The following is a 20678-nucleotide window of genomic DNA, read 5'->3' as shown; positions in this document are numbered from 1 at the left end:
CTTTCAAATTGTTCTTCTCTTCTACTGACACATCCTCTTCCTCTCGGCTTTGGAATTTGTCTAATCCTTATTCCTCTATCTCTCACAAAGCGTCTTAACTGCCCAACTTGAATCAAATCTTCAATTTGATCTTCAAAGCCACACACTCTTCCGTATGATGACCATGATTCTTATGGTATTGACAATGTTTGTTTTGATCATCTCAGTTTGGCGTTCTTGCTTTCCTTGGTGGTGGAATTACTTTGGCTGCCATTGCCTCTTGTAATATTCAGGATCTAGTGATGCTCAATGGTGTATATTGTTGAAATTTTCGGCCATGAGGTTCCTCTTTTTCCCTTCTATACTGATATCCTCTTTCCTTCTCATTTGCCTTCTTCTCATTTCCTATATCCACCCTCACCTGATTTCGAAACTCCCTCAACTTCTTCATCTGCATAAACTTTGTTGCATGCTGCCTTAACTCATCAAGATTCGTTGTCGATTTTTTACAAAGGCTGTCGACAAATGGTATGTGCCTCAATGCTATAATCATATGATGCATAGTAACCTCCAGACTACGATTCTGGATGCTTAGCGCCACCTTTCCAAAGTGCTCCACAAATATCCTCAACGATTCTCCTTTTTCCTGTCTTATATTTACTAGAGCAATCTATGTCAAATGATGTGGTTGGCTTGTAGCAAAATGAGCTCCAAATTTTTCAACCAAAGTATCAAAACAATCAATACATAACTGTGGTAGCCGTGTAAACCAACTCAAAGTTGCTCCCTTCAAAGTTGTTGGAAATACTCAACACAAAATGGCGTCATTCCAAACTTATCTACGTTGTATATACTGCAATATGTTCATCAGGATCTGTACTTCCATCATATTTATCCATGGTTAAATTCTTCCAATTTTCATGTAATGGGGTTTCTATAAGGGCTTTAGAGAATAGATGTCTCCTAACAGACGTTCCAGCAAATGTACCAAAAGCCTCTGGTAACTCCAAAACTTTCTTCATTGTGTACCCTCTGGTGGATTTGTGTTCTTGGTTGAACGGTTTCAAACGATGTGTTTAAAACTGTTTCTTCATTCAACTTTTGCCTCATGTACGCATTCTCTGCTCTTAACATACTTAACTCTTCTTCATTACTCTTCTTTAATGTTTCAAACTCTCTTTGTAGTTGCGTCAACATAGCCATAGACATGGCATTCTGATTATCTCCCTGCTCCCCCGACTACTCTCCTCTTCGACTAATTTTTCCTTGCTTCTTCAGCTAACTTGCTTCTCGGTCCCATGGTGGGCGCCATAATGTTCATACAAGGGTATAGAAACAAACTTTTTCTTTCTTCTGAACATGCTGACTTCTCGATCTTCTATCTCGATTTGGGCTTTTGGCTTACTATTCCTTTGATTTGGGCTTGGGCTTGGGCATGATTCGTGGAATCTCACTCGCTGGACTAGGTCAATTGGATCTCTCGGCCTTTGGTCTCAATATCCGCTCTCAGGTAGGTGTGTGTACATGCAAGGAGCTTCGATGATAAAGTTAGAATTAATTTTAGTTAATTATCAGATAAAGTTCACTCTACTTATCTCTAGGGTTGATCACCTATTTATAATACTTTCTTATTGGATCTTAAACCCAGTTGGACTTTTACTCTTTCTACATAATCTTCTTTAAACATACTCTTTGTGTTCTTGACCTATTTAATACAGTAATGTATTATTTACTCATTTATTCAATAAGTGATCTAACAGTACATGACATCTTTTACAAATTAGATCGATTTTATGTGAATGTTATTGTGGTGTACCCTCGTGACCGTATCATTTTCCAAACCTTTTTCCCTTCAATTATTTACCCTTGTCATCATTGATGAATCTTATGCAGTCACTGGTGAATGTTAGGTTGTATCCAATAAACCCTAGTGCTGTCACAGGTGACACCCTTCTCTCTTAAACCATGAAGGTAACATCTAATTTGATGTTCACCACATAGCCTAATTCTTGCACTCAGGTTAAGGTGAAAGTTTCTTCTGAAATATTACTATTTTTTTTTTCTATTTTAACGATATCCTTGTTCTGGTATAAAATAAAAGTTTTGATAAACGACGTAGAATTTAATTAATGGAAGCAATTTTCTTTGGTGTTGACTTTACCGAGCAGAAAACAACTTGAAAGCCTTGTCGTTTGTGATGACTCGTTTTGGGGATTGAAGAGAAGTAAAAACAAAAGAACGTATTCATGATAATAGTCAGAGAAGCCAACGATGGATAAGAGAAAAAAAAAAAAAGTTAGAAATCCATCACTCTCTCGAAACCTCTAACTAGTGATTCGAAATTTGCGTTTCACTCCATCTACAAAGCGACACCACAGTTACATATTGTATTCTTTTCACTCCATTTTTGCAGAGAAATATTATCAATAATTTTTTGGCATCACATTATTCAGAACACGATGATGACGTAGCACAAATTTTGAAACAATATTTGGCCTTTTGTTTCATTGCTGGGACCTATTAGTGGTAGGAAGATGATAGATAGAAAGTTGGATAGGTATTTAAATTGGTGATTATTTGGACGGTGCAGTGGGCATGTCATGCCAGAGCATTGCACACACTGTGTTTTGTCCATATGGGGTTACCTAAGAATATTAATGGATGATGGATGACCCCATGGCATCGTCAACATCGATCCAAGTATATACCAAAGCCCAAAGCTAATCATAAAATCCTGTGATTGTCATCATGTCGTTAAGTTAAAGCATGATCATATGCAAAGTGGGTCACCCCAACTCTTTCTTCTTTGATGTATGGCACGCCTTCAATTCAACTACTTTCTTCTTCTTCTTCCACCACTTCCCGTTACACATTATATCCTTTTAAGAATGTTTCTTTTTGTTAGCATATATGCACTTCATTGATAAGGTTGCTACGTGTGAATTTTAGAAGTAAGCTTCAAAACAAAACTTTAAGTTGAAAGTTTGTGGATGAAATAATATTATTAGAGAGAAAGATCTCTTAAAAATATTATAGTCCAAGTTTTCCATCACAATTGATGAAGTGCATAAAGTCGCTTTCTTATTCATAACTTTTGTTTTAAATAAAGTTTGAATTAGTTAAGTAATATCACTCCATACCATTTGGATTAGGGAGAAGATTTGTCATTGAGAGAAGAATGTAAAGAAAGTGGAGTTGTTTGGATTAAAATATGTAAAGTGAATTTGTGTGAGAATTTTATTTAAAGTCTATGAGTGGTATGATGATTGTGAGAAAATTTATAATTTTTTTAAAAATATTTAAAGTGTTATTTTACAAATTTATCTTTATATGTAAATCCTCTCGACCAACTTGACCGCCTCCACTCTGAAACAAATAAACATCACATTTTTTCATTAGACAATAGTGTGAAACCATAATCCAAACTTAATATAAATTTTAATTCTCTAATGTTATACTTACAATTTTTTGTGATAAACAAAATACTTTAGAAAAAAAGCATTACATATATGTATAACTCATGTAACAAAAAAGTCCTTAGATAAAATAGTGCGTCAACATAAATACTATGAATTCCAAGATTTTATTTTTTGTTGAATAAACAAACGAGGAATGATAATATAATTTTAAATAAATAAAGAAAATGAAATTCTCTTTATTTTTTTAGTTATTTGTATTTTAATGTAATAAATAATTAAATAAATGAAAGATACGTATAATTTAATATATGTTTGATTTAGCAATCACTTCAAAGCAAAGAAAGAGCATGAGAAAAGCGATACTAAAGATTAAAATAGTTCCGTAAATTATTTGATAAAAAAAGAAACAAACTTAAAATGTTCTTCTTTCTTTTGTCTAGAACATAAAATAAATTTATTTGTAAAAACAGTGAATATTACCAACAGGAGTGAAAAAAGAAAAGATTTTTGTTTCTTGTTTCCTTTGAAATTGAAAAGATTATATATGACTTCCTCTTCTATCCTTTTATCCATTGATTATATATTACTTAATTGAATTATAAATATTGCATAAATAGTTTAAATGGAAAAATATTTATTTACCTAAAAACAATTAGGTATAGTGGGTATTTGGATTTGGATCCATGGGTTTATCTTTCAAACTCCTAACTAAATTTGGGCCCTATGGTGTGATAACTTTACACCCCATAATTTTCTTCTGCAACCCATAAATATGACATTTCTTAGTTTGTTTTTCTGATTTATGAAGAAACGACTTTCACATTATACCATCCATAACTTGTTCTTTTCAAGAAAAAATATCATGTATTTCAAATTTTGAATTGTACAATTCATAAGTTATTTTTGAATTCTAAATTGCACAATCTAAAATTTATTTTTTTCTTAAAAAAAGTTTCCAAATTATACAAAATGGAAGTTATTTTTCTATTTGGAAGTTATTTTTTACATATTTTTTTATATTGCATAATTCAAAAAAAAAATTAATAAAAAAATTTCATATTGTGTGTTATGATAGAAGTCATTTTTTTTACTTCAGTATTATGAAATTTGATAGTTTATTTTGAACAATACAATTTTAAAACATTTTTTTAACAAAAAATTATTTTAAAATTGTAAAACCATAACTCATCCGCTAATTATTTAACATTAATCGGTTCACCTCCACTTTAATTTCATCCATGCTTCATCCTTATCATGGATAGATATCCAGGTCCGAGATCTCAGAAAATAAAGCCCAATAACAGGCCTATAACAAACTACACAGGTGTGTTTCTTCCTACACTCCATTAAAGTGTTTTTTTTACAGTTTCTTTCTGTACCCTTATGTTTTTTTTCATGCATCCCCACAATATTGTGCAAAGACAAATCTATCCCTAAAATTTTCTAAAAACCTTAAAATGCACACAACATCCACACTCTACTCTTTCTTCTGACTGAACATAGACAGATTGCATTACTCTCTCAACCACGACACTACTCCATCTCTTGGCACAAGAAGACGTTTCTCTTGGTAGTGATCGGTGGTGTCTCTGACGACTTGGTGGTGGTTCGGTAGTTTCTCTTGACGGTTCTCTATTCGGAGAAGAAGGTAAATATTTTTTTTTTGGTTTTCAGATCTATAGTTCTGTTTTTATTGCGGATTTTCATTTTCGCAATACATATGTTGTGATTCAAGACAGGACAATCCGCTAAGTTTATAGAGAATCTACACTTTGTTTTTTCTTCCAGAATATTGAATCCATAAAACTCCCATATTAGTACATCTGTAAATCTTCCAGACATTATGAATTCACAAATCCGAAATTTATAAAATTCAAAAATGTAGGTACCTTCTTCAATAAAAAATTAAGGCTAGTTTTGAAATTTTAAAAATTGTGTTGTGGAGGAAAAACGTAGTTCTGGAAGAAACTCTTTATTTTTTTTTTCTTTTCATGTTACCAAAATAGGTGAAATGTCTCTAATTTGCTCTCATTCCGGCTGAACACATTCTGGAAATTATTTCAGAAAATACATTACGAAACATATTATATATGTTGTGGAAAGTCTTTTCTGAAAGTTCTGTTTAAAGGTTACCATGAATTTCAGAAAATATGTTTCAGAAAAAACTTTCAGAAAAGACAATCTTGAATTCATTGAAGAATAGAACAGTATTTTTAAAATGGATGAGGTGCAGACAGAATTTTGATAGCGTGCAGGAAGAAAGAACACAGTAGGCTTCTTATATTTAAAAAAGAAAAAGAAAAAGACGAAGTGGACTGTTGTTTTAGTGAGCTGACCAATGGCTTTGTCATCCATATCCGATCCTCGTCCCACTCCATTACAGCGCAGCACACTTATCGGTTCGGAACTTGGATTTGGACAAAAATACCCTCACCAGTGTCCGATCATGGCACGCATTCGTTTTATAACTACACACTCTCTAAATTCGCACTCACATGTACGAACCAACCACCATGGCTTCTCTGGCATTACTCCGCAGAAAGATTATCATCACTCGCACCACGCTCTCCCACTCGCACCTGTGCGCACGAGCCTTCTCCAAGGCCGACAGCAGCAACAACCGCATCGAGAAGATTCTAGTAGCCAACCGCGGCGAAATAGCTTGCAGGATCATGCGCTCCGCTCGGAGACTCGGCATTCAAACCGTCGCAGTGTACAGCGACGCCGATAGGGACTCGCTACACGTCGCCTCCGCCGACGAGGCCATCCGAATCGGACCGCCACCGGCGCGCCTCAGTTACTTGAACGGAGCCACTATCGTCGATGCCGCCATTCGCTCCGGCGCACAGGTCAACTCTTCTTCGCTCCCTTTGCTTTTCCTCTTTGGTTAATTGACCTAATCCGATGATGACACGTGTAGTTTCCGTGATTAGGCTATTCATCCTGGGTATGGTTTCCTGTCCGAGAGTGCTGTCTTCGCCAAGCTTTGTGAGGACAGTGATCTCACGTTTATAGGGCCTCCTGCGTCTGCAATTCGCGACATGGGAGACAAGAGGTACCGTAGAGCTAAGTTTCATTCAGATGTGTTATGAGTGCGTTTTCTGCTTTTTCATTTTTTAATTATTTTATTATATTTATTTATTTTTGCATTGATTATGGCAGTGCATCGAAGAGAATAATGGGTGCTGCAGGGGTGCCTCTTGTGCCTGGATATCACGGAGTTGATCAAGATATTGAGATAATGAAGTTGGAAGCTGATAAGATTGGATATCCAGTTCTAATTAAGCCAACCCATGGTGGAGGAGGAAAGGTGCTTCCGATCTCGACATTCACAAGTTATTCCGTTTCCTTATCCTTAATGTAGTTGCTGGGGTTTTCTACTTTTCTTTATCTTCTAGTCAATCACCGAAACACCCTCTTAGTTGGATGTTTATTAATAGAACTGTGAAATGTGTTGTTGCCTTGAGAATTTAGTCTGAACGGTCTAGGTTTTTCCATTCCCTGTGGTTCTCGTCACAAATTCAATGTGATGGTTTTAAGTTGCTGTGATTCTAAATTTGTGTGTGGACCTTGGTCATCCTCTTTTTCATTGATAGGTGATAACTTAATGCGGATCATTGTTATGATGTATGGTAACTCATTTAGGTTTGTTTCTACTTGTTTGAGAGCTGAATGTTTATTCTGAGAATTCTGGATTACTTTTATGGGAAAAGTAGATGATCGAGAGATTATTCTGAGAATATTTGTTGCTCTGTGCTTACAGTTTCGTTGGGTTGAATTTGGACAATCTGAATATTGTAGGGTATGAGAATTGTGCACACTCCAGAGGAGTTTGTTGAATCATTCCTTGCAGCACAACGGGAGGCAGCTGCCTCTTTTGGTGTCAACACCATATTGCTGGAGAAGTATATTACACGGCCAAGACATATAGAAGTCCAAGTATAATGCTTATTTTATTACTCTACTGTCATATTTCTCCTTGAAGCTTCATTGGTTCCTTACTTTTCTTCTGAAAATTTAAAAGTGCCTAGTAGTGGATAGTCTTTAGTCCTGAAACTATGTTTTTACCTATTTCAGAAATTTACTGGAACAATGGCATTAAAATACTGGTATCAATAGAGAATGGGATATCTCACTGATTGGATTTTATTACATACTATTTCTGTCAATGTAGATATTTGGGGATAAGCATGGGAATGTTCTGCATTTGAATGAGCGAGATTGCAGTGTTCAGAGAAGGCATCAAAAAATAATTGAAGAAGCTCCAGCTGTATGGCTTCCATTTCATGTCTTTAATATTTAGTTCCCTTTTTAAATTTTGCTGTAATTAAGAACTTGTAATAATACAATTTGCAGCCAAACATTTCTGCTGACTTTCGTGCACACTTAGGTCAAGCTGCTGTTTCCGCGGCAAAGGTAAAGTCCTTAGTTCAAAATGCTAAACTTTACTTTATCAGCCACTTGCAATAGATTCATAAAGTGTTTAAGGATTTGAAATAATTGGTTCATTGATTTCTGCTGAGTACGAAAATCTTTAGATAACTTGTATTCATGACCAGATTGATTTAGAATTTTATTGACAATTTGTCTTTTCTATTTTATTAGTTTAAAACCCGGGTCAGTTTTTTTGTGTTTTTTTTATATTAGTTTATTAAAAAGGATTTAGGTTATATTTATTATATTATTAATAAAGTGTTTTATAATTTATTTTATGTATTATTATTAATATTATTTTAATTTTATTAATAATATATTTTAATTGTTGGTGTATATAGTATAAGAAATAATTTTAATAAAAATTGAAAAATAGAATTTAATTTTTCTTATTGTATTTTAAAGATAATTAAAATATTAATTAAAAACTTAATTTTAAATACTACTTTCGTACTATACTTATAAAATATAAGTGTATCGTTGTTAGTTACTTTTATTTGAAAAAAATTAGTTATCGTGGGTGGAAGAGATTTTGTGTAGATAATGAATTTAGGATGGAAAGCTTTATCAGATTTGAATTGTGGTGTCTAGAAGAGGATAGTTGCATCATAATTGCATTAGAAATTACTATAGTTCAGTATTTTCTTTAATAAACTGTTATGTGTTTTGTCTATATGTATGCTAGGCTAATAGTATATTGACACTTTGGGAAGATTATATGTTATGTGTTTTAGAAGTGCAATACTTTTTGAGATAATGATTATGCTATATGTTTTGTTTGTAATTTGTAATTCTGTTTTGGAATTATATTGACATCTTAGCTAAGATTATGTTAAGTTTTAATATGATTTGTTATGTCAACTGTAGTATATTTTCCATTTAACTTTGTATGTGTAATTTAATAATAACAAATTAATTTGACTAAAGTAGGTATTATTGTTTAAAAATTTAACTCAAGTACTATTTTTGAATAAATAAATTTGAATATTTAAAATTGTCAAAAAAGTTATTAGGAAAAAGATTTAATAGATTAAGTTGCAACTTGTCATATTCTACATCTTTGTTCCTAAGTGATAAATTTATTACATGTTTCAGTTATAAAGGTGAAATGCAAAATATTGAGTCATATTTATATAAATAATTATGAACTTCCCTAAAAAATATGATGCAGGTTAATAAAAATACAATATCATTTAAAATTTCATCATTCATCTTTAGTATTTAGTTAGCACATGCACGGATTTTATTTTAAAAAATCTTATCTAAGTTTAAACAATGGAATTGAATTAAATTTAAATCCACTCCAAATCTAAAAAATTTCATTGAAATTAAATCCAAATCCATATTTTGTAAAACAGCTAATTTGAAAAAAATTCAGCTTTTATGAAAAAATTTGTTACATTTTTTTAAGTAAATTAAATGAACATAGTGTCCCTTTACATTTTTAGTCAATAAATTTGAATATAAAAATTGGCAAAGTACATTTTAAATATAATATTATATATATATATATATATATACACTTTAAATACAGTTATATACATAATAACTTCGACTACTCCTATCTATAAAATATATTAAACATAATTTCCACAGTACAAAAAACATAAATAATTAATGAAACTTATACACTACTACATTATAGAAGTTTTAGTTTACCACTTGTTTTTACCGTCTTCTTTATCTTAGTGATTTGCAACAAGCATTTGAGTTAGATATCTTGTTAAAGAAGTTAATTTTAAGTCTAACTAAATTCAGCTTATAACCGATAGATAGTAGATGACATGATAAGCCCAATAAATTCTCACTTTGATAAACTTGATATGACTCTAATACCATATTAAGAAGTGAATTTTAAGCTTAACTCAACCTTATAAAACTGGCTTATAAGATGAAATTTTCACCCACTTATATACTATGAAATGTTTTTATCTCTAGTCGATGTGGATCTTCAACAGATCTTAAGTGTAACTCATGATCTTGCAATCATTTGACTTAGATCTTAAGTGTAACTCATTTTGTAGGAAGAAATTCTAGAAAATATCATTTAAATAATAATTAATTTATTATAATCTTATTATTATTTATTCAATTTAAATTATACCAATGATATGAAATGTATAAATTACTCTTACTCACATTAGATGTATCACATTAAAACCAATTTTTAGTCATGATCTACTTTTTAACATGGTCCATGACACCAATCATATCTAATCATAACAGCATAACTATTACTCAATAAAATAGTTTGAATAAACATTTTCCTAAGACACTAAAAATACAATTTATTTGTACTAACCAATTTATAAAATAAATAGAATATGTTCTAGTTATTATTTCCTTTACAATTTTGAAGTTGTACACTTTCATAAACACATTAACCATTTCTTCAGACTATATACCAATTGCACCGATAAACAGTAAGTTGTTGGGGGTGTTCAGATACCTTGTATTGTCCTTGATTCTTGAGGATTTTAAAATTGTTCATGATATAAATTTGTGTCTTTACCAATTTATCCATTCACAAACCTAAATCCTGCTTATTTTACCATGGTAGATATCATGTCAGCTTACAAATATATAATAATAATAATAATGACAACAAGTACATGCTCATTACTGATAAATGATAAGGTCTTAATTGTAAAGACTTGTGATTGCAATCCCATACTCAACATGTCAGTAATAATGCTTGCCTTTGTGTGCTGATAGGTTAGGAGGGAAGTACACATTTCAAATTACACAGAATGTCAAACATACATGCATTTATTAATGAGAACCATATGTACATAAAGAGAGCAAAAAATATTATGTTAATTTGACAAATTCTAAAACTATTCCTGAAGTATATACTTCATGTGGTCCTGAAACTCTAAAACTACTCTATCCTCCCTACAAATGTCAACATGACCAAAGAAAAGAGTCAATTATGAGACCATACGAAATAGAATTCAAAACAAACAACAGGAAAACTTTGTTAGATGAATTTGATCTAGAGGCCATGAATCATATTGTGTTCTTTTAGCAGTTTGTGAAAGTTCATTGTCATAGCTTTTATTTAAATCTATAGTAAAAGTTTATAGCATAACAAACTACTCTTCTACACATCCCAATTCTACACAATGAAAAGATCAAGCGAAACAGTTATTCCTTCTTCAGTTTGATAAACTTAATAATGAAAAACTTTATGATGTTTTAACTGTTTTCCTAATATATCATTGTTTGACTCTTAATTGTTGATAATAGAAAGTAGATAGATAAACACAATAGTCATAAGCATAATAAGAAGGCGATATTGCAAGGAATGTGGTTAGGTAGGGGGAGGAAGCGATTTAGAAAGAAGTGAAGAGGTTTGATAGTGTGATGAGGAAGGTCTATAAATGAATGGTTTAGAAGTTATAATGAAAGAAAAATGTATCATGCAAATATCAGATAATCTGCTACAGAAAGCCAGGTTTTGATCTCAATCCCTTCAATCAGTTGTATTATTTGAAGGGAGTTAAATTAATGAAGGAAATTAGAAGCTCCACAACTATTTTTTGGACTAACAGATTATGCAGCATTTTGTTTGTTACAACCAATTGAATTTCAAATTATTGAGAAATTTGGGTGGATGAAAAGCCAAAATGGCAATTAGGAATGTCAGAACAAAGTCTCTCTCATGAGCTACTAACAAAGATTGTTCATGCTATGATGTAATGAGATTGATTTTGTATGTTTTTAGAGGGTCAAGTGGTAGTAGACTTTTTAGATGAGTTTAATGATTGTTAATTATTTATACTCTTAATAGTATAAATATAAAATAACACTTCATTGCACAAATTATTACAAATTTTGTGTTTTATATGGGTTGGAGTAGCAAACTATATTCAAAGACAATCACAATCAATATGTTAACTCTTACCTTTTGCTTCAATCTTACAAAGATCATAATTCTTACATTTGTTTTAGTCTCAAACTTATAAAGCAGATTAATATAAGCACCACCACACCACAAAAGTATAAGTAAAGGCAACATTTATGTATTACTGATATATTTTAAAACAAAATAAACTTATATTAAAAGATTAAGAACCATCCAATTCCAATAGGATGGAAGAATCACAAATTGTATTGAAAGACAAGTAGTATATTAGCTCTTACCTTTTGCTTTAGTCTTACTAGGACCTTAAAACTCTTACATTTACTTCAATTTCAATCTCACAAAAGAAGGTTAATATAAAGAATCACCACAAAGGTCTAGTAAAGGCAAAAGGTTGCTCACATTATGTTGTAATGAAATTGATATGAATGTTTGGAGGTCTAAGGTGTGTTGCTCTAGTATGAATGCATTAGTAGTGTTTTTGGATGAGTTTGATGATTATTAATTATTTATTCGCTTCTTACTATAAATATACAATATTCATCTATTTCACAAATTTGTACTGATTCATGCACACTTAGGTCAAGCTGTTGTTTCTGCAACAAAGGTAAAGTCCTTTTATTTCAAAATGCTAAACTGTACTTTCTCAGCCACTTGCAATAGCTTCATCAAGTGTTCAAGGATTTGAAATATTTGGTTCATTGATTTGTGCTGAGTATGAAAATGTTTAGATAACTTGTATTCATGGCCAGATTAATTTAGAATTTCATTGACAATTTTTCTTTTCTATTTTATATCATCCACTGATTTCATATTCCTTTTGATGGCTGAAGTGAAGGCAGTTAATTATTACAGTGCTGGGACTGTGGAGTTTATAGTTGATACAGTCTCTGATGAGTTTTACTTCATGGAGATGAATACACGTCTTCAGGTGCTTGTATTAATTTTTGCTGTCACTTCATCTTGGAATCAACACTTACAAAATTATAACATGGGAAATTGGATACAGGTTGAGCATCCTGTCACAGAAATGATTGTTGGTCAGGATCTTGTTGAATGGCAAATTCTTGTTGCCAATGGAGAAGCTCTTCCATTGAGTCAATCACAGGTACCCATATCAGGTGATGCTTCCTTTCCTATCTTTATTTTCTTCCTACCCTTTTTCATTTTTTTGTGTAACAGTGAGGGGGGGTTTGAGGGTTTGCTTTGCTTAGTTCCATATTAAACATAATGATTTTTTGATGGATTAGAATTTGACAGTTGGATCAGTATTTGTTCAACTAAAATATGTGCTTAGCTTATACATTTGGTTAGTTTCTCAGCTACTAGGCCTAAAGACAGAAAAGTCACAATAAGTATAAAATAATCTGTATAACTGGTATGAATAGGTTTAAATATATGATTTTCTGTTATTGTAAATAAATGCCTAAGTTATGTTATGCACTCTGCAAGAAGAAAAAAACTCTTACCAATATTTATGACTAATTACTGGAGGTCATCTTAGTAACATGCTCTGAAGTGTTACACAATAATGAGGCAAACTGAGCTGGTATTTCTGAAAATAAATAAAAATAGAATTTATTTATTAACCACTAGTTAATGGATTTGGGTTTATCAACTCTTTATTATACTATTGGGATTTGTGTTGTGAGAACATGTGTAAAGTTTAATCCATCTATTATGCAGTCACTCTAAAGTTTCTTTTTGTGATGGCATTGGCAGGCCATGCTTTTGAAGCTCGAATCTATGCTGAAAATGTTCAAAAAGGGTTTCTTCCAGCAACTGGAGTTCTACACCATTATCATGTTCCAGTCTCATCTGAAGGTCAGATATGCAAAATTAAACTGCTAATTTATTTACGGTTGATCTAGAAATTTTCATCACTGCTTTGTTTGAAGAGCGTGAAACTCCAATATAGATTCGTGGATCTTTCTTTTTATGCTTACTGAAAATCTGCTGTTTTGATAGTTCGGGTGGAGACTGGGGTTAGACAAGGAGACACTGTTAGCATGCACTATGATCCTATGATTGCTAAGCTTGTGGTGTGGGGAGAAAATCGTGCTTCTGCCTTGGTCAAACTGAAGGATAGTTTGTCAAAGTTCCAGGTAGACTAAATTTTTTTGTATTGCCTGTGCTATAGTGAACTTTTGGTGAGATTTTGTAGTAAATTGACTTTTTCTGTGTTGAGATGTTATATTAGTTACCCTTTGTTAGATCCTATATTTATAACCTTTAGGTTTATAACCTTAAGGTTGGACATGGACCTGATGGAGGTGATAAAGTGTACAGACACATAAGAAACAGAGGGTGTTTTTGTGTTGGGTTTGGAGAGAAAGGGAAGGAAGGGCAAACTTTTATTTTTAAATTAGAGTTATGTTATGTTTATAAGAAAAAACAAAAGTCCCTTCAAAAGTCAACTTCTAAACATACCAAGACATTTCATCTCCCTTCCCATATACAATAGATATTCAAGTAGTTTTAAATAAGTAAATAAAACTTTCTAGCTGTATAATGTCGTTTTAAAATTTGCTCTATGTTTAAATTGCTAATATCTTCCTACTCAGGTTGCAGGTTTACCAACCAATGTCAACTTTATTCTAAAGCTAGCTAATCATGGGGCATTTGCAAATGGCAATGTGGAGACTCATTTTATTGATAACTACAAAGAAGACCTCTTTGGAGATGCTAACAATTCAGTGTGTATAAAAGAAGCATACGAAGCGGCTAGACATAAGGCATCTCTTGTGGCCGCATGTCTCATTGAGAAAGAGCATTTCATATTGGCAAGAAACCCCCCTGGTAAACTGTCTCATTCTTGTTTTGTAAAGTACGGTGTTGTTTTTGTTTATTTCCTTGGTATTTACATATGTATTTTCAGGGGGCAGCAGCTTACTCCCTATATGGTATTCTTCTCCGCCATTTAGAGTTCATCATCAGGCTAAGCGTAAAATGGAACTTGAATGGGATAATGAATATGATAGTGGTAGCTCAAAGACCATGAAGCTTACCATTACGTGTCAGCCTTCTGGGAGATACCTGATTGAGGTACTGTATGAAATAGTAATTTTTTTCCTGTTTAAGTGTACCAAATATTATCTGAAAAGTCGATCCAAGATGATATTGTTTGTTTCTTCCAGTCAGAAGAAAATGGATCTCCTGTTGTAGACGTCAAAGCATCATATGTAAAAGATCACTATTTTAGAGTTGAAGCTGGCGGTGTAATCAATGATGTTAACGTAGCTGTTTATACAAAGGTAAGTGTTTTCCACTACATAGTTGATTTTTGAGTTTATGCAGATTGATTTGGTGAAAACATTTGGCTGTTGTATCCATCTTGGTTGCCAAATACATTTCTTCAGCTTATAAGACAAATTGGATTTTCCCTGGAATTCAGGATCAAATAAAGCATATTCATATTTGGCAAGGATCCCATCATCATTATTTCAGAGAGAAGTTAGGCCTGGATCTGTCTGAGACTGGAGAATCCCAAGATAAACCCAAAGTTGAAACATCAGCCAACCCTCGAGGGACAATTGTAGCACCTATGGCAGGCTTGATAGTTAAAGTTCTAGTGGAGAACAAGACAAGAGTGGAGGAAGGTCAACCTGTGTTAGTATTAGAAGCAATGAAGATGGAGGTTTGTACAATTGCTCTGTGACGTTGGAAACTTCTCTTTATCTGCTTTATTTATATATTCAGCAAGTTATATGTAACCAACAATGTTCTGTACTTCTAGCATGTTGTAAAGGCACCATCTTCTGGCTACGTGCATGAACTTCAAGTTACGGTGGGTGAACAGGTTTCAGATGGCAGTGTTCTTTTCAGTGTAAAGGTTCGTTAATTAACTTTGTTATTTTTGCATTGGCCATGGCCTGGTTATACTAGCAAATCTGTTGCTTTCATGCTTCAGTGTATAATTGTATCGCGTTGTTTCAATATTATTCTCTTCACTATGATGTTGATGTTTATTTCTTTTTTTGGCATAACTAATGATACTTACAAGAGAGTCTGCTTGTTAAAATAGGTAAAAATAACACAGTAGATGGAAATCTCAATTTATGTGGACTGAGTTCAAATAAATTATTTTTATCCTTCATTTTCATTTTCCACATACTCAGACAAGCTGTTCCGTACTATATTAGATATTGTACTTTAGCAACATTTTTACGTTTAATTAGCTTTTCTCATTATAATTTATCATTCAGCATTACTGAATCTGGTAATAAAGTATGTTTGTGTGTCGTGTTAGTAATGCTAGTTGTGGTGCTTGGGCAGGATCAATAAAATCTGACGTGGATTACAGCTTTGCCATTATGTGAAGATTTTGGCAAGAGGGCCTCTGTATGATTGGATAGTTACTTGCACGCAGGTGGACAACCGAACGCCTTGAATTTGATTACTTGCTAGTCCTTGTAACTCAATTTTTCAAGTTACGAAGGATGCCATGTACTTCACAATAATGCAAATAGTTCCTCCAGTCACTAAATAACAAGACTATAAATTCTTCCACGTCTTTTGTCTAAATAATAGAGTCACACGCATTGATTTTTCATGCTAGGTTTTGCCTCGTTAATTTCCTAAATTTGCTGTTGTTTTTTGAATACGTTTTGTTGGAGTTTCAAAGGAAACTTCAAATCTGGAAAAAAAATATAGAACAACTTGCCATTAAAAGTTTAAGCGGTGTGATGACCATACATTCGTCATATGCTTGTTGTGTTGTAGAGTATGTTCTAGGTCTGACGAAGCGGAAAAGAGCAGAAAAGTAGTTGTTTTTGTAAGCAACATATTCTGGATTTCTCCTGAGGGGGAGTTGTTTTTCTTCTTCCGAATACGAGAGTGATCATTGCGTGCACGATCAATAGGGTGAGATTTTCATCGATACATTGTTTAGGAGTTTAGGCATAGATATTAGAGATGCATTGGCTCTCTTTTCCGCTTGCAGTAATCCAATTTTAACCTGAATATCCAGTGAAGAATGAAGTGGTTGATGGTCGAACCATGGTAAACGTTGAATTGTTTTTTTCTTTAATTTATCACATTGTATAACAAACTTAACATAAACACTTTTAGAAATATATATGTTCACTTTTTAATCTGTTTTAATCTTTATTGAATAGACACAAAAATTTATGTACAGCTAGAACAAGTTAAAAACTGTATGCGTAAAACCTAAGCGAATGATTCTTAAATTGTCATGTTAAAATTAAAAACATCCGCAAATTTTTCTCTTCATTACTATAATCTTTTAAGTAATTATAATGAGTCGCAAAATTATGTACTAAATGAAAAAAAAAAAACGCTGCTTACATGGGAACTGTAACAGCAATTGTTTCAAGTTATACGAAGAGCAGCTTTCAAGTTTGAGAAGACCCAAAACCATTCCTTCAAGCGACGCTATTAGTTCATAATATTTAAAATTGAAGAAATAAATCTTGGTCCAAAAATTCACCTCAAGGAAATAAGTTAAACATCAGAAACAATTCCTCTAAAACGAGTTTTTTAATATCTTTTTCACAACATAAAAAGGGCATAGTTAATAAACGACGGACTACAAGTTACAACCAAGTCCTTTTCAGTAGAAGAAAATGAGAGTGGCTTTGTACAACAATATGAAGGGCATTTTTGTGTGGCAAATCAAGCATCAAAACCAGAATAGATACCATTCTCTCTCAACAGCCTCTTCTCTTCTTCAACATAATTTTTGCCCCTGCTAGCTTGACCCAGCTCTCTCTTCCTCTTTTCCTTCTGAGAGAAAGAAAGATTCTTCTTGTCTTGCCTAGTCAGAGCAGCTGGCAGCTGCTCTCCTTGGGAAATAGCCTCTCTTGTTTTTTGTCGTTCTGCATATGATTCTTCTATCTCCTTGTCTGAACGCTTTTCTTTTCCATTGGACCACGACCAATCTTGCTTCGAGTTATCCCCATCTTTGGGTGCGGGTACTTTTAGGACTGAAGGTCCACCTCTATATCCATGTTTCCTCAGAGCCTCAAAGTCAATTACACCACTTTTCTGCTTCCTAGAGTTACCTGTAGACAAAAAATTCACAAAGCTGGTAAACAAATATCAAACAGCGACAAAATTAGGAAGACAACTTTTGATGTTAAACTTTTAAAGCTATATGGCAATCTCGAGTATTTCATGAACTAACACCAACTATGGTCAAGTCAAGTCAGGATAAAATTTGTGAATGGAGATTTAATAATTCTGATATTTATCTGAAGCCAAAATAGTACAATAGTTGACATAGTTAATTGTGTACTTAAATTAGTCATCCTTTTAATGCATGTACGATGTAGAGAAATCAGAATCGAGTCCTAGCATTGGACAGGTAAGAGTAATGTTAGCAGACACCCATGCATACGCCCATTAATACCTAGAGAGATAAGGAAATAAAAGAGAGAAGTGATACATGCAATAGAATATATGATGTGAAAAAAGTGATATGGAAAAATGGATGGGTCAAATGGGTGTTTGTAAGAATGGAGGGTCCATGTATGGCCTCGATGGGTAATTCATCCTAACCAAAGACTTTGTCAATCAGCAACTGTATAGTGAGAGATCAGAAACTATATTGCACTAACTCAACTTGGGGGTGAGTTTAAACCCTCAACAGCTGAATCTACGTCAGTAATCACTATCTACATCAGTTAAAAACACACAATCGCTTCTACAGTAGGGCATGATCAAATTGTGTCAACTCTCAACCATAAGATTATCCCTCAGTTATATTTTTGCTTTAGCCAATACTTCTCAGCTATCAGATGCCTACCAAGGAAGGATTTATTAGAAAAATGATATTCATCGGTGTAATTTTACAAGGGACCTTTATCCACCCTCGGGTGAAGCCCTATATACCCTTCTCCAAAAGTTCAGAAATTTCCGCAGCAACACCATAAGGTCAAACAAATGACAGAGTTTCATATTGCTAGGATGAGCGTCAGCGTCAATCCACATTCTAGGCACCAAGAATATAACTGTAAAAGCAAGAAAGATAATCCAATCCCTCCTTATGTTGTGGATTTCATCAAATATACCCACAGCACAAAATACAAAACAGGGGAGTGCGACATAACCCCAACAAGAACCTATGTACATTCACTGCTGAATTGGAGTAAATTTGTCAAGATACTGTGTACCCGTCACTTCCTCGTGAATTATTGTCATAAACAAGCAAAGTGTATAACTTTCACGTTGAATTTTAGTTTGAGCAATCAGCAGAAGTGATAAAAACTACTTGACAAAAAAAAAGGAGGATCTACATTAAATAATACCTTTGGAGTTTTGCCCTCCAGCTTCACTATCATGTTCAGAGTCTGAATTTGAAGATGATGACTCGTCATCATCACTCCATGGCATAGTCCTCTTCATAGTACGGATAATGCCACAGCACAATCACCGCGAATACAACCAAGGGTTCAACCCCCGATGATGCTACTCTGCAAATAAAAAGTGAAAGATGCCACGCTCAAATACCGCCCCACAGAAACAACAACACGTTCAATCCATGAATAAAAAAATGAAATTTAAAAAGAAAACAAAAAAAGCGATGAATTATTAGGAGCTGAGCTGAGGTTGCCCTCAAAGACGCAGACCGATAAAAAAAGTTCAGTAACTGTGCAAAAACAGAGAACTAAACATGCGCCTGCTGTAAGTAACAACAGGGGGAATTAAAAGGTCATGAATTTTGGGGGAAAAAGGAAAGAAGAAATAAAAACATAAAGCTGAAAAAAATAGAGTACCGAGGAAAGGAAAGTGTGTGAGAGAGATGCGGCACTGGTTCCGTTGTTGTTGGTGGCTGCTTTCGGAATCGGAATTCAGATTCTGATTACGCTCTCTGCTATAAACCCCCTTTTAGGGATTTCTCAACTGTTAATTTAGGACTCTGCACCAGTTTCCACTGCATAATAAAAAACAAAAGCATATACGGATTGCATAGGGTTTAATTTTTTGTAAGTAAAAAAAACCTAATTTCATGAAAAAAACATAAAAACTAATTATCAATTAATTCTTAAATTGCAATAGTTATTTAAAATAATCTAAAAATTAATGAAATATTAAAATGACCTTTTAATTTTAAAAGAATAAATAAACTCAAAGAATATTTTTTTAAATTATTCAGAGCCTAAAATTGCAATAATTAGTCAAATGATTTCAAAATTTAAAAAAAAATTGATTAGTACTTCTTGGCTTATTACTTTTAAAAATCATTAATATAATTCCTGAAATTCTTTTCATGTCTTTGAAACCTTAATTCACATAATTTTACAAATTTTATCCTAATATTATTTAATCATTAGTATTAATGATTAATATGATTGAAGCTAGATTTATAAGAACTCAAACCTTCAACTAACTACTTGACCGTTATTATATAAAAAATATTAAAATTTAAAGATGATAAATTATCTATTAAATACTTCATAATGAGTATCTACATGTAAAAGGTAGAAGATGTATAAATAATTTATATAACTGAATGAATAAATAATTATAACTATATAATTAAAATAAAAGTAATTTTAAATATTTTCATATATATTAGGTATAAAAATATTTACTCTTTCCTTCCTCTCAAATTATCTCTCTTTTCTTTTGTTTTAAATTTATCTCTAATTTTGGGAAATCATTTATCTTCCTTTTCTTGAACATAATAATACCAATAAAATAATAAATAAAATAATGATTGAATGGAGATCAAGTCTAATTAATCAATTTTTTCTTTGGTTACTTTATATTTAATGATTTTTTAGTAGTGTTGGTTTATTTTTTTCTTTGAGTCAATTTTGAGTTTTCTTGTTTACTTGAATAAATGTTAGTTGCATGTTATACTTGATACTTCAGGATTAGTCTCTATTAGTTCGGGGTCCTGGTGATATGTTTGGATTATTGTTTAGGACTCTGTGGTTCATGTTAGACTGTCCCTACTCTTTGTATGAGTTTTAGCTCTTTATGAGTACACATACTTCTAATCAGTTAAGGAAAAC

At 32.7% G+C, this 20678-nt stretch overlaps 2 protein-coding genes across 2 annotated transcripts; one reads left to right on the top strand and one right to left on the bottom strand.

The window, feature by feature from the left end:
• Nucleotides 1–5518: 5518 nt before the first annotated feature.
• Nucleotides 5519–16206, top strand: LOC137829740 (methylcrotonoyl-CoA carboxylase subunit alpha, mitochondrial). The gene is made up of 16 exons (XM_068636626.1): nt 5519–6247; nt 6332–6453; nt 6561–6708; nt 7200–7337; nt 7573–7668; nt 7755–7814; nt 12536–12628; nt 12707–12818; nt 13420–13521; nt 13666–13802; nt 14262–14496; nt 14576–14742; nt 14835–14951; nt 15092–15334; nt 15434–15529; nt 15973–16206. The coding sequence occupies exons 1-16, from the start codon at nt 5894–5896 to the stop codon at nt 15979–15981; spliced, it is 2229 nt and encodes a 742-aa protein (XP_068492727.1). The 5' UTR covers nt 5519–5893; the 3' UTR covers nt 15982–16206.
• Nucleotides 16207–17141: 935 nt separating this feature from the next.
• Nucleotides 17142–19624, bottom strand: LOC137829739 (uncharacterized). Its single transcript, XM_068636625.1, has 3 exons — nt 19434–19624; nt 18966–19130; nt 17142–17720 (listed from the first exon to the last, which is right to left on the bottom strand). Exons 2-3 carry the CDS (start codon nt 19060–19062, stop codon nt 17332–17334), a joined length of 486 nt encoding a protein of 161 aa, XP_068492726.1. The 5' UTR covers nt 19063–19130; nt 19434–19624; the 3' UTR covers nt 17142–17331.
• Between the last annotated feature and the right edge of the window lie 1054 nt (nt 19625–20678).

Source organism: Phaseolus vulgaris, chromosome 7 (genome assembly GCF_000499845.2).
Source record: "Phaseolus vulgaris cultivar G19833 chromosome 7, P. vulgaris v2.0, whole genome shotgun sequence".
In the NCBI taxonomy this organism is placed as follows: Eukaryota; Viridiplantae; Streptophyta; class Magnoliopsida; order Fabales; family Fabaceae; genus Phaseolus; species Phaseolus vulgaris.
Note: the sequence above shows the minus strand (reverse complement) of the source record. Positions and strands in the feature narration are given on the sequence as shown.